This window comes from Crinia signifera, chromosome 4, assembly GCF_055691185.1.
Source record: "Crinia signifera chromosome 4, ASM5569118v1, whole genome shotgun sequence".
Taxonomy (NCBI): domain Eukaryota; kingdom Metazoa; phylum Chordata; class Amphibia; order Anura; family Myobatrachidae; genus Crinia; species Crinia signifera.
The window spans coordinates 119659062-119671764 of NC_139220.1; the positions used below are offsets into that span (position 1 = coordinate 119659062).

The 12703-nt window shown below is 39.3% G+C and overlaps 2 protein-coding genes across 17 annotated transcripts in view; one reads left to right on the forward strand and one right to left on the reverse strand.

Moving 5' to 3' along the window:
- ACSS3 (acyl-CoA synthetase short chain family member 3) overlaps window positions 1-3292 on the forward strand; it is a 137748-nt gene extending 134456 nt beyond the window's left edge. For all 4 annotated transcript variants that reach the window (XM_083182318.1, XM_083182317.1, XM_083182319.1 and 1 more), the window contains exon 17: window positions 2226-3292. In XM_083182318.1, coding sequence (XP_083038444.1) covers window positions 2226-2294 — 69 coding nt within the window. In that variant the 3' untranslated portion in view covers window positions 2295-3292. The remainder of the gene's footprint in view (window positions 1-2225) is intronic.
- A 4953-nt stretch (window positions 3293-8245) lies between these two features.
- The window catches only part of PPFIA2 (PPFI scaffold protein A2), a 323573-nt gene continuing 319115 nt past the window's right edge, over window positions 8246-12703 (reverse strand). For all 13 annotated transcript variants that reach the window (XM_083182335.1, XM_083182325.1, XM_083182332.1 and 10 more), the window contains one exon: window positions 8246-9584. Coding sequence is in view for 2 of the 13 variants with exons in the window: in XM_083182332.1 (XP_083038458.1) it covers window positions 9534-9584 (51 nt within the window). In the remaining 11 variants the exon portion in view is untranslated. The remainder of the gene's footprint in view (window positions 9585-12703) is intronic.

The window sequence follows — 12703 nt, forward strand, 5'->3', positions numbered from 1 at the left end:
ATATTTTTAAGATGTCACAAATGTCGGGTATAGTGTTAATAGCATAAACTGGACATGCCTTTCTTTTGTTTATGTAATAATTTAGCGGATACCAAGGTTTTAGTTTCACATGTAGTGGGTCCATTGATTGTTGGATGAGACAGCATTGGATTATTGATCGTGTCTCCCATAGGTTAGAGAGACGCTTCTATAGGTTACATTGCACATTATCCTGTGGTTACGTGCATCACAATTATTTGCCAGTATCTGGCTTTTCTATATACTTATAGCTTGTGTATAATTATTGTTTACTGACCATGTTACTTTGGAATAGTATACCCAATGGACCACTTCCTTTCTACAATTGGGCTAGCAAGCCTGTTCCTGTTATGGAAGTCAAAAACTGGAGGTGTAACAGTGATCAGGTACACTATACCACACTGTTAGCAGGGGCCTGGATTGTAATTTATAAGAGTACACACAGCTGTGATTCTATACATAACATCTCATTTCATATAATCTCTTGGGAATCCACATACTTTCTTATGGAAACCAATTAGTTTAATCACATCACACTTACAAATTCCTTTTTATCCTCATGTGATAAAGATCACATAAACTGGGTAAAAGTTCAAACATTACCTTTATTTCTCCAACAGCAGTTTGGACATTCACATGGATATCAGCAGTCCTAGGTCACAATGTGGCATTCCACAGTCAGAGTAATAATGCCGATTCACAGTTAAATACAGCGGCGGCTTTTACCTATGGGCTGCAGGGCTACAGCTAGGGTTGACACCTCACACATAATTGATTCCTGGAGATCCCACCACTTTCACTTTAATGTGCGCGCTCGCGGAAAAGTGGGTGTGGCCTCTTAAAAAGTGGGTTTGGACTCTCCTACAGGGGGCTTGGCTGGCAGCCAAATCATAGCCTGAAGTAAATGCATGTACAGTACAAGTGCTCCCAGTATAGTTGTCAAGTGTGTGTAGCTGTCACACACTGTGTGACAGCTATACACACCTGACACCAGCACAACTATACTGGGAGCACTTGTACTGTACACACAGTCAGTGTTACCTGCCCCCCAGTCCTTGTGCATGTGGCGGGTAACACAGCACTCACCATCTTCTGGCTGGTGCAACCCTGCAGAGTGTGTCCCGGCTGATCAGTCAGCAGTGACTGTGAGGCTGGTAGAGGCAGCATGCAGCTCACCACACGCCGCCCAGCCACACCACATCCTATCTGCTGCTGCCCCTGCAGACAAAGAATCGCAAGATGATGACCTCATCATCTCGCTAGAGTGTCTGTAGGAGCAGGCAGATGAGCGGTGCTACACAAACGGGGCTCGGGGAGGCTGTGGAGGCTTTTTAAATGATCCGGATTCTGGGAGAATCCCGGAATCCGGGAAACAGGAAAAGCCTCCTGGAGGGTTGCCACCGATTCCGGCAGAATCCCAGACATCTGGAAGAGGTGGCAACGACGATGTTGCAGCCGCCCTCCTCCACAGAAGTAAGAGCCACCGCTGGTCAAATAGCTCCTAAGGCAGGCAAGTCCAAAGTATGGCCTGCCAGCTGTTGTGAAACTACAAGTCCCATCATGCCTTGCCACAGTTTTGCTATGGTAAAGCATGCTGGGATGTGTAGTTTCACAACAGCTGGAGGGCCACAGTTTGGACATGCCTGTCATAAGGTAATACCAGACCCCCAGACTATCACCTGGCCAGCTAGCCTAGTATCAGGAGTATCTGACCTGTCCTAAGAAACTATTGCAAAAGATTGATCACAGGAGCTACTAATCAACTAAAGGTGGCCATACATCTACAGATCGATTGTCAGATTGGGCTGGTTGGAACAAAAACCTGGTAATGGATGAGTGTCAGTTTTTGGCAGTTTTCCAGCATTTCATAGCAAATTCTCAACTGTCATTTACTCATCCATTACCAGGTTTTTGTTCCAACCAGCCCAATCTGACAATCGATCTGTAGATGTATGGCCAGCTTTAGCTGCAGTGAATTCCTGAGCTCAAACCAAAACCCGGACCGGATCCATGTTTAGCAGCTGTACTGTGCTTAAACAGGGAAATCCTATTAACCCTCTCACACTCAGCAACTTAAATCTAATACTCCAATTTGTAACCATAAACGTCTGCCTACAGCTTACTTCTGTAAACAACTAGCAGTTTGGAAATTATGGGTTTAACAAGAAATTTGACAGCATGGTTTTATTTTTATTTTTTTCTTATAGATTGGTTCAACCATCGAGGATCCCAGTGTATTTAAAGACATAGAAGAAGCTGTAAAAGCAAGCTTATAAGACTGTACCAAAGTCTGTGTGCACTGCAAACTAGTGACGCCTTCTCATTTATTTTTATTTTTTGGTCAGACATATAAGTGGTTTATCCCTTTGTGGGTTTTTATGCTGGTATCTTTGCCCCCTGTGTTAGGTCATGTTGCAGATGAATATAAATCATAAAAAAAAACCTAGTTCGTCAACCATTTTAAAGTGGTAATTCATTCATCACATTTGAAAATTCCATTTGTCTACCTCCAGTTTAAAAGTTAATTTAAGAAAATTCCAGTTTTAATTGAAAAATAGGTACTTATGTAATATCTGGGCTCCCGGTTTTCTTATGAGACCGTGTCCCCTCGCTGCGCTCGCCACACTATATAAAATCAACTCCATGCGTAGTTGGATAGTAGGGGTATGAAAACATGGGGTGCATTTAACATGGGAGTCCAGATAATACATAAGGACCGAAAAATATTTTTATTGAGCGATTTCTGCCGTTCATTAAAGAACAAGTGGTATTTACAGAAGATACTGTTTACGTTAAGGCTTTGTTGTGTCATGTAGTTTGGTTAGTCCCTCCATCGAGTAATTGTATATCTGTACGTATAATGTAGATACAGGACATTCTCCATTCCTACAATAAATAACTACCTCTATATAGTGCATGATGGTGCTGCTAGATTGTGATCTGTGAAGTAAAGCTGCAATACAAACCTTTCTGTATAAAGCGTGTATATTGGCTGCTAGAGTGTATGTTCATAAGGTGGCAGTAATGGAACTACAGCTCTAATTGCAGCCTATTGCACGTGTTACTGATATAATGCTGAAATACACAGGTGGTAAATTTATTTAGTTACTGTACCTTTCAGTATGATGGCAAAATCTATTTATATAAATATATGTAGCACACTCAATCCTCGATTCCAACTGCTGGGGTGCCAAACTCAAGCCGCGATCCAAGGGGTACAGCCAAATATACAGTCTTAGATTAGAGAGCACTCACCAGACTTCCAATTTTTGATGCAAGGTAAAACTTTTAATACATCACCAGAGTCTTCATAACAATGTCGATGTTTCGAGCCACGCCGGGCCCTTTGTCAAGACAGAAATGAGAGTGGGTCACAGCCCCAGAAGACTTGTCTTCTGGGGCTGTGACCCACTCTCATTTCTGTCTTGACAAAGGGCCCGGCGTGGCTCGAAACATCGACATTGTTATGAAGACTCTGGTGATGTATTAAAAGTTTTACCTTGCATCAAAAATTGGAAGTCTGGTGAGTGCTCTCTAATCTAAGACTGTATATATATATATATTATTTTTTTTTTTCCTTTTAAGGATAATAACTGATGCTTTGATGTAGATAACTAGATTACATTTCATTCTGTGGTGATGTACAGATGGAGAATCCCTCATTAGAGCTGCTCCTGGGGATAGAATTGCCATCCACCAGAAGGGGGAGTGTGCATGAAGACGCTCGCGTGGCCCATTCTGACGGAGCCCGCCTCTCCCCACACTCCCCCCTAGGAGGCGGCTAGGGTTTCCGCCACCGAATTAAGGGGACATGCCTGCATGTAAGATGATCGAGTGTCCCCGTCAAATGGCGATTCCCTGAGCTGGCTGGGAAGCGCTACATCTGTATAATAATTTCTACAAAGTGTTTTGTGTTTCTAGGGAAAATGTATTGAGAGCGGTAAAGCATCATCCAGTCAGCTCAAATGACTGTTATGAACTGATTGGTTGGTACTTTTTTTTTTTTCTCCACTTGTTGGCATCTGGCTTAATTGGTGTTCTTTTAAATTTAGGAGGAATGACTTGACATACTGTTGTAAAAAAAAAAAATTCAGCACCATATTGACTGTAGGGGTAATTTTTAAACTAAAGTCCTAATTAGAGACTTCTTTAATATTGTGTTCAGAGGCTTTAATATATTACGTACCCTTTGTAGCTGCCTCCTTGGATTTCCTTTGGTATCAGACTAATTAGAGAAGAGGGAACAGGAACCCAATATGTCTGTCTGAGTTATTGTATAGAATATTCTTCTGATGAAATCATGCTGTATGATAGAGAAACGCATTACTGAAGACTACATTTGTAGGATTGTCTAACTTTATATGAGTGATTCAGTTCATAATATTCATTGCATTATCAAATGCTATAGTAGAAGTGCAAAGTTTAAGGACTGCTACACTTGGATAAATTTGTGTAATTCCCATTTCCTTTTATGTATGTATGTTTTTTTACATCACAATATTGTGGATATATCATAGTCCATTAAGAAAGGATTCTTTATAAATCAGTTTACATTGGTTTTGCCATTATATAGGTCAACCATTTGGCGTACAGTCAGCTTCCACAATAGATACGTGTGTATTTTGGAAGCTAAGCAAAATCAAATGCAGTCACAAGTTGCATGGGAAATGTCTAGGAGTTGCATCATACCTGTGTAAATTTCCTTTTATGGCATAAAGGGTCGACCGTGTCTAGGTGGACACATCATTTTTGACATGTCCAAGGTCTATAAAGGCAAAAGGTCAACACACAAAAAAGCTGACATGGGTTTTTGGTTTTGGTGTCAACTGTGTTCCATCACATGTCTTGCCATTGTTCGGGCAAGGTGCATGCACTCCACACACTTTGACGTCCACATGGACACCAATTGATGTTTCCCCCCACTTTTTTATATTTACTATTCCCACTCATGTCTGTCTTTTCATGTGTCGACCATTGCCATGTTGACTTTTTGTTTGTCGACAATTTGTGTAGATCTGCCTTGTGCATGTCGACCTATCCATTGGATATCGAATTGCCATCATTGTTAATCGGTCTGAGAGGACCTGAATATTATGATTGTGAATATACCGCTTATACCATTTTGAAATCGTAAACCCGTCTTTTTTTTTTTTTACACTTAATCTGAGTGTAATCCGCGATCCTGGTTTAACCCTTTTAATCCGGGTTGAAACGCCAGGTTGATCAACCCGGGTTATTCACTTTGGTGCTTTCACACAGCAGGTTGGCCTGGCAAGAACCTGGGTTATTTTTGCAATGTGAAAGGGGTATAAGAATCCTCTGTACACATGCCTATACCTCCCTAAGTACTGTTGAACACTACTTCTCTAACCTTATTTGTAGATTGATAAAAAATGGAACAGTGTTGAATTTTTATTTCTTCGATATTTTCTTTGAATCCTAATATTTTGTATTTTGACCTACCAATTGCATTACCATGTTGGTGAAATATCTAGACAGATTATTGTAATGTACATATCTATATATGTTTTCCTACTGGTGGTGGTCTTTTTTATACTCTAATTTCAAATACAGCCCCCTCGTTCCTTGTTTAAACTTCCGTTTATGTTGGGTCCTTTTGTACCTGTATGAATAGCGGCTGTTATCTACCATTTGGCTGTTTATTACAGTTTGGATCTTAGCATATATTACGTACTATTTTGTCTTTCTGATTAGCATTTTCGTTTACCTTATTTCAATAGAATACTGTACATGTAAGAAATGAAATGACTTGTATAATGTTTTTAATTCTAGTTTGTGTATTAAAGTTGATCTCAAACCAATCTGTTTCTTGTGCAAGTTTGTTAAAATCACAGGGCTAACTCACTGACCCTGGTGCATTTTTAGCCTGGTGCACCTGATCTTGGAATACCCATACCTACTGTACTTCATCCATTAAGGTGTTACCTGCAGCCCTTGTTTCTATTGGGCATTGAAGTCAAACCGCTATATTCTAGTCATGCCCTGAAATCACCATGAACATTGGTAACAAGTATTTTAGCGGCGATAGCAATCCCAGAGTTATGGCAATCTGCTAATAGGTGATAATGTACAGTATTATATGCTACATTCTTATATCATTATAATGTATTTTGTTAATTGTAAATATGATAGAAAACATAAGACTATTAGATATTTTTTGTTTGTCAAAGGAGGAAATACATGGTCATTATAACTTTCTGCTCGTTCTATTGCTAACAGTTACTGTACCCACCCTAATTTACCCCTACCTACATTTATGCCGCAATTTTTAAACTTTGTGTTTTCTTGAATTAAATGCTTGTCTACTGAAAATTTGTTGCTAAAGGTTTAGGTTTACAGTGTGGCACCTTTTACTGTAGCATCAGGAGCAGGTAACGTATTTCGATTTTTTTTTTCTGGTCTTTAGGCTGCAACCTTCTCTGAACGTTTATAATAAAAATAAATCACGGCATGATAATATCACTGAAGTATTTCTAAATATAGTGGAAATTTAACATTAAAAGGAAACTTAACTCTAAACCTAGTTAGACAACACATAATGCAGTGGTTCCCCAACAGTGTGCCGGGGAGTGTTGTCGATAGGTGGGATTTTGACAGTCATTAGGCTGATGCCGGAATCTCGACTGCTAGGACTCAGTCAGGGGGCGAGCACTACGAAGCCCCTTGATGGCTTGCCACAGTTTCTATTCTCCCACTATAAGGGTCAACCCTGTGTGTCAGGATACCGACGTTGGCCTACTGACCTTCGGAATCCCGACTGTCGGAAAACCGTCCAGCACCTGCCCTGGGTTGGTGGTCCAGGACCAATTCTAATTATTTATATTCAATGTAATAGGAGAAACCAGTAATAGTGGCTTTTAATCATAAAATGTTGTACACAGAAGCAAATTCTGTCCCTCACCATGTAACGGACCCGAAAGATGATATATAAACTAAATTTACTTTAATATTTTTTTTCTCAATAAGAAACATTTAGGGGGGTATTCAATCTTCGGGTCACGGCAGACGAGCTTGCTCGCCTGCCGTGACCCAGTCCCGTTCTCGGTCAGCTCGACCGAGAACATGCAGGCGGGATTCAATGTCCCGCCTGCAGCGGGACGAGAAGGGGGCGTGGCCGCGAGTTGCAGCCGGGAAGTGACGAGATGCAGCCGGCAGCTCGTCACTTCCCGGCTGTTCTCGGCAGAACGAGCCCGACAGCTAGAGATGTCGGGCTCGTTCTGCCAGGAAACCCTGTTCAATGCTGTCGGGGAAGACAGCATTGAATAGGGCCCGTCGAGCATCTCCCCCACGGGAGATGCTCGACGTCGATTGAATATCCCCCTTAACCTAGGGATGCCGTTGTAAACATTCTGATTCTCTAGAGCGCAGATTCAAAAAAGTTTGGGAACCACTGCATATAATGTATTTAGACTAATATTCCTAATTTGCACACTTTGCCATTAAGGGGGTATTTATCAAAGCTTAAAGAGATAATATTGTGAGAGATAAAGTAACAGCCAATCATTACATTTTACAGGATCTGATTGGCTGGTTCTTTTTTCTTTATCCAAGCCCCCTTAAATGTTTTAGTGTGCACTTCTTGTAGAATGTTGACTGTTTCAGACAATGTTTGTTTGTTTGTTTGTTTGTTTGTTTGTTTGTTTGTTAAAGCATAATAATACAGTACATGGTCAAAGAGATGAATAGGAGTTATTGTGAAAAAACATGTTGGACACTTATATAACACTAAACTTAAGTCAAAGTTGGTAACTGTGTATTTTAGATCATTTGAACAGGCCTAAAACATGTTTAATTTCCTTTTAGCAAAACCAAAGCAATATTTTATTATAAAAAAGAAATGAGACAAATTTCATAGTTAAAAATAATTCAAGGGGGTAAGTATGTGACTGTTGTATGCATTAGATTAATATTGATACAGAACAATTATACAGAGCAGAATATGTGGAGTGTTGTAAAACTTGATTTAAAATCCAGCTAAAGTTCATATCTCTGTAGATTGCAGGTTTCATAATGCTTTGTTTTAGCCGGTTATGTAAAGAAAATCTAAATGGTATAAATCTAAAAAAATAAAAGAATCTTAAATGGTATAGCTTCAACTAATTACTACAATCCTATAGTGCCCTCTTGTGGAAATTTGGTATACTTCATTTTAATCATACAAAAAATCTTAAATATTTGTTGCAACTTATTGAAATCAAATAAAGAATTAGGTTTTGATTTTTTTCCCTTTTTATTGACAATGGAAGGAAAAACATTGGTCACCATAAACTTCCAACTTTCATTGGTTAAAAATGGGATCTGACAAATAAATGTTTATGAGCGTGCAGTTATTGAATGGAATAACTAAAAGACAGTTCTGAGGGAAAGTGAGGCAGCAGAAATTGGCAAATCGTTCAAAAAATATCTTAAATTCTACTTAATAATGTCCATAGAAACTATTAAAAATGAGCGTCAACGGGTTACTACAACAAATAAAGCCACAATGGGTAATAGGTCCGGTATGCATATGTATTATATCTATAGTTAGATATAACATGTAAGCATAGCTTACACTGTCTTTCAGTTATTTCCTCTGAACTTCACAAGGCCATTTTGGCTAAGAGCATAACAATAAATATGTTTTCTAAAAGCCCCAGATAGTTGAGTAAAGGTATGAGTAAGTTTTGTACATAGAAAACCTGGATGTTTAGGTTGCTGGATTTATAATCCCGCAGAGGCTGGCATCTAAACAGATGATGGAAAGTAAAAATTTGTTCTCCGAAAAGCAAAGTAATTTCTTGGTCCACAGGTTACGTTTTTTAATGACTTTGATTTACAAAGATTTGTTTTTTTGTTTCGATTGCTATTGATTTATGTAAACAGTTCTTTACTGGAAGAGCCGTCACAGTGCTTTTCCAAGTGTTTGACCTATGGGTGCCTTTGAAAGTTCACTCAGGCTCCACAGCCAGATTATAGCAGACAGTACCAGAGGCAGGTATTCAGCTGTATCTGTAGAGGCTCGTAAGGAGAAACATGTTGAGGCGTCTAACTGCTAAACATACTGTACTGACTCTTACAATCCCAAAAACTGTAAAAACAGTGAGATGGAAAGGTACAAATATTAACAATGCTATTTTGTCAGTTCTTCCCACATAGACTTCTTCAACTTTAAGTTTTATTAAAAAAAAACATATTTATAACCATTTACACTTCAGAAAATAAAAGACTTACACTTTGGAAAATAAATACACATTAAATACTTAAATATTTCTAGTATATTACAAGGAAAACAGATGTAACAGAACATAAAAACAACTTTGTTCCATCCCATTAATTTGTGCACATTTAAACCTCTAAGGATCATAGATATCCTTCTTTATATTGATAGTTTGTTCTCTCTTAAACTAAGCATATATTATGCATTAAGTACATAAAAAATATCTTCACATTTTAGTTTTCGTATTCAGTGCTCGTTCTGTTATCCGGGCATGACCCAGGTGTTTGTTCTCTTGCGGCTACAGCTGTCCTAGGTAGTGCACTTCAGGTAGATAGTTAAAAGAGGCCATCTGGAAGAACAGATGAAGCAAAGTTTAATTTATTGGAACAGTTTCCCAAGTCAAAGTATTATTGAATCTGTCCCATGTGTTCTGATGGATTATGGATTCAGTGGGCGGTATTCAATGCGTCCAGCAAGGGTTTTTTTATGGCGAGAATGGATATTCCTTGCCAAAATCAAGCCATCCTTGCCATCAAACCCCCTCGCCATATATAATGTAAGGAGCAAATCCTCAGCCTGAGAGGATCCCCTTAAACGGCGAGGTTCCCTGTTTTAATGGCTACACTCGCCATTTCCACCTCGTCTCAGGGAACAAGCGAGGAGGAAACAGCGAGTGATGGGGAGTGCGTTGAATACTGATGGTGAGCTATTGGCACTTCTCACCATTGATAGCTCACCATCAGAGGCATTGTATACCTCTCAGTATATACATTAGGGCAGTGATTCCCAAAAGCGGTTCTCAAGGCACCCTGACAGTCCAGGTTTTAGGACTATTCATGGCTGAGCACAGATGCTTAAAATAAAATGACTGAGGTACTAACTAATTCACCTGGACCAATGGGAGTGCCTTGAGGACTGTGTTTGGGAACCTCTACAGTTGGGTGAAATATTTGAAATAAGATGGATTAAAGGGGACGTAATGATCATGACAATTACATATGATACCCAAATTAATTAATAAAAGTATGATGAATCAAAAACTTTTACTATCACCAAACAGAAAATATATTTTTTTTTTGGGAAGGTTTTGATTTACTAGAGTTTGATTTGACTGAATGATTATAGCTTGGTGATCTTTTAAAAATTCTATGATCTTATTTAAGTTAACATTTTCTTTGTGATTGTTCTATGCTGAAAATTGGGCACTTTTTTTCCTGTTTATTTGTCCTTTAGGGGGGTATTTCTCAAAGTTTGTTAAGAGATAAAATTGTTAGATCTGAAGTACCAACAAATCTGCTCCTGTGTAAACACAGCCTGTAACATCTAAATTAGTAGCTGATTGGTTCTACTTTTATCTCTCACAATTATCTCTCTCCAAGGTTTGATAAATACCCTCATATGGGTATTACAATTTGTTTTATTTGATGACACAAGTTATGTACAAAATTAATTCTGTTTACAGTAACCATTAATTATTTCCCACGGCCCCTGAACAATCCAGTGATGCCCAGCACCAACCTTAAGCTGAGGAAAGAGTGTTTTTTAAACAGGCAATACAAAAGTTAATGGTTTGGAATGAATATACAGTATACATCAAAACTGGAGTAAAGTTAATAGTAAGATTACCATTTATGCAAAGTTTTCAATCTATTCCACTATATCCGTGGGTGGAAATAGCGGCACTCGCCTATTCAATGCTGCCGTTTCCGTCAGCACTGAAGGCTTTCAGATTTGGCATCTTTTAAGGTTGAATCTGAATTGTCATAAACAGCCACGGCCGATTCCGGCACTCAACAGTCTGAGCATTGAATACTGACTGTCAAGTTACAGTCGGAACGGATTGAAATGGCTGTGAATCAGACTGTCAGGGACGTCCCCACAGTTGGATTTGGGATTGAATACACCCAGTGAATCACTTTTTTTTTTTTTTTTTTTTTTTAATGGTTTTAATTTTATGCCTTGATTTAATTTAAAACAAACTTTAGTTCCAGCACCATGGTGTCAATTTTAATGCAAGAACCAAAATGAGCTCATTGGTGATCAGTAAGTATCCAAATTACATTAGTTTCATTGTAAATCCCATATGCCTCTCTGGACAATTTCCCACCACTGTACACTGGTGGAATCTGAGTGGCCAGGAAGAAGGGAATCCAAAGCGTAGTAGTACAATAAGTGTATTGCATCCACATAACTATAACTCATACAAATGTGTCCTTGTTTAGATTTGCTCTCAGATGAACATTTTGCAAGTCTGTAGTGTGCATTTGCAAAATCCATACAGGAATCCAGACAGAAGGTGGGGTGTTGCTTTTTGTTAGACTGTGATTGCACCTGTATCTTCCCTCACATGGTATTCTTGTATCTTCCCTCACATGGTATTCTTGCTATATTGCCAACTGTGTAGGCTGTGATGATTTTCTTAATTTGTGTATTCAGTTGAAATAAGCGGGTTCAAGCAAAATGGGTTGAACCAAGCTCGTAAAGCAGTGTGAATGGCTGTCTGGTCGATGCAAGCCACACTTGGATATGATTTAATCTCCAAGCATCAGCTGTGACATCACCAACCGGGCACTAAGCCGTATTGGGCCGCCAGTCTGAAAGGGGTCTCAGCTGGAATATACCAGTGTACAAAATCCCAGGTTCAACCCGGTATAGCAGTATGAAAGGGGTATTACAGTATATATGGCAAGTTATACAATGCTGACACTCAGTGGTGTGCAATATGTTGCTGACACTTGCTTATATATTCCAAAGAGGTTAGTATGCAACAGGCAGTCAGTGAAAACTTGTACAATGCAAGTGGCTCACTGCCACCTGGTGGTTTCACTGTGCATTAAAGTTTAGACAACAGATGGTAAAGCTGTATTTGACTTGTTCCACATTGACTGAGTGGTCTTATTTTTAGCATGCTAATTGAGGACACATACATACATTGTATTGCTATTTCCATCTTTCTCTTATTTGGTATATAACTTTATTGTAACAATGTGAATATTGAGGTTAGAACATGTTTGAAATTCCCACATGCTTGTAGATTCTGGTTTCACCAACAGACTGATCAAATTTGAGTATAGATGAGGGCATTTCATACATATACTAATGAGCTAAACCTTATGCGCAATCCCATATGAAGTGAATGACATTGATTAGTCCACTAACTATATGACAGTGTTTTGCCCCATATGCGTATATACTTATTGCTGACTACACACTAAGGGGTCGAACCTTTTAACCCCAAAGGGTGCGAGTTGCTGTTCGGGTGCCGTTTTCATGCCTAAAACGGCCCCCGAATTAACCCTAACTCGCACTTTTCACAGGGTCGAATTCACTGAAATTTGTTCACACCCCTATGGAGGTGGGAGCACTTTTCGGCTAATTCGGCCCGCCGTAAAGTGCACCCGGTGTCATGATGATTCGCATTTGGGGAATCATCCGCACACATTGGGGATAATAGGATCAACCCCTAAG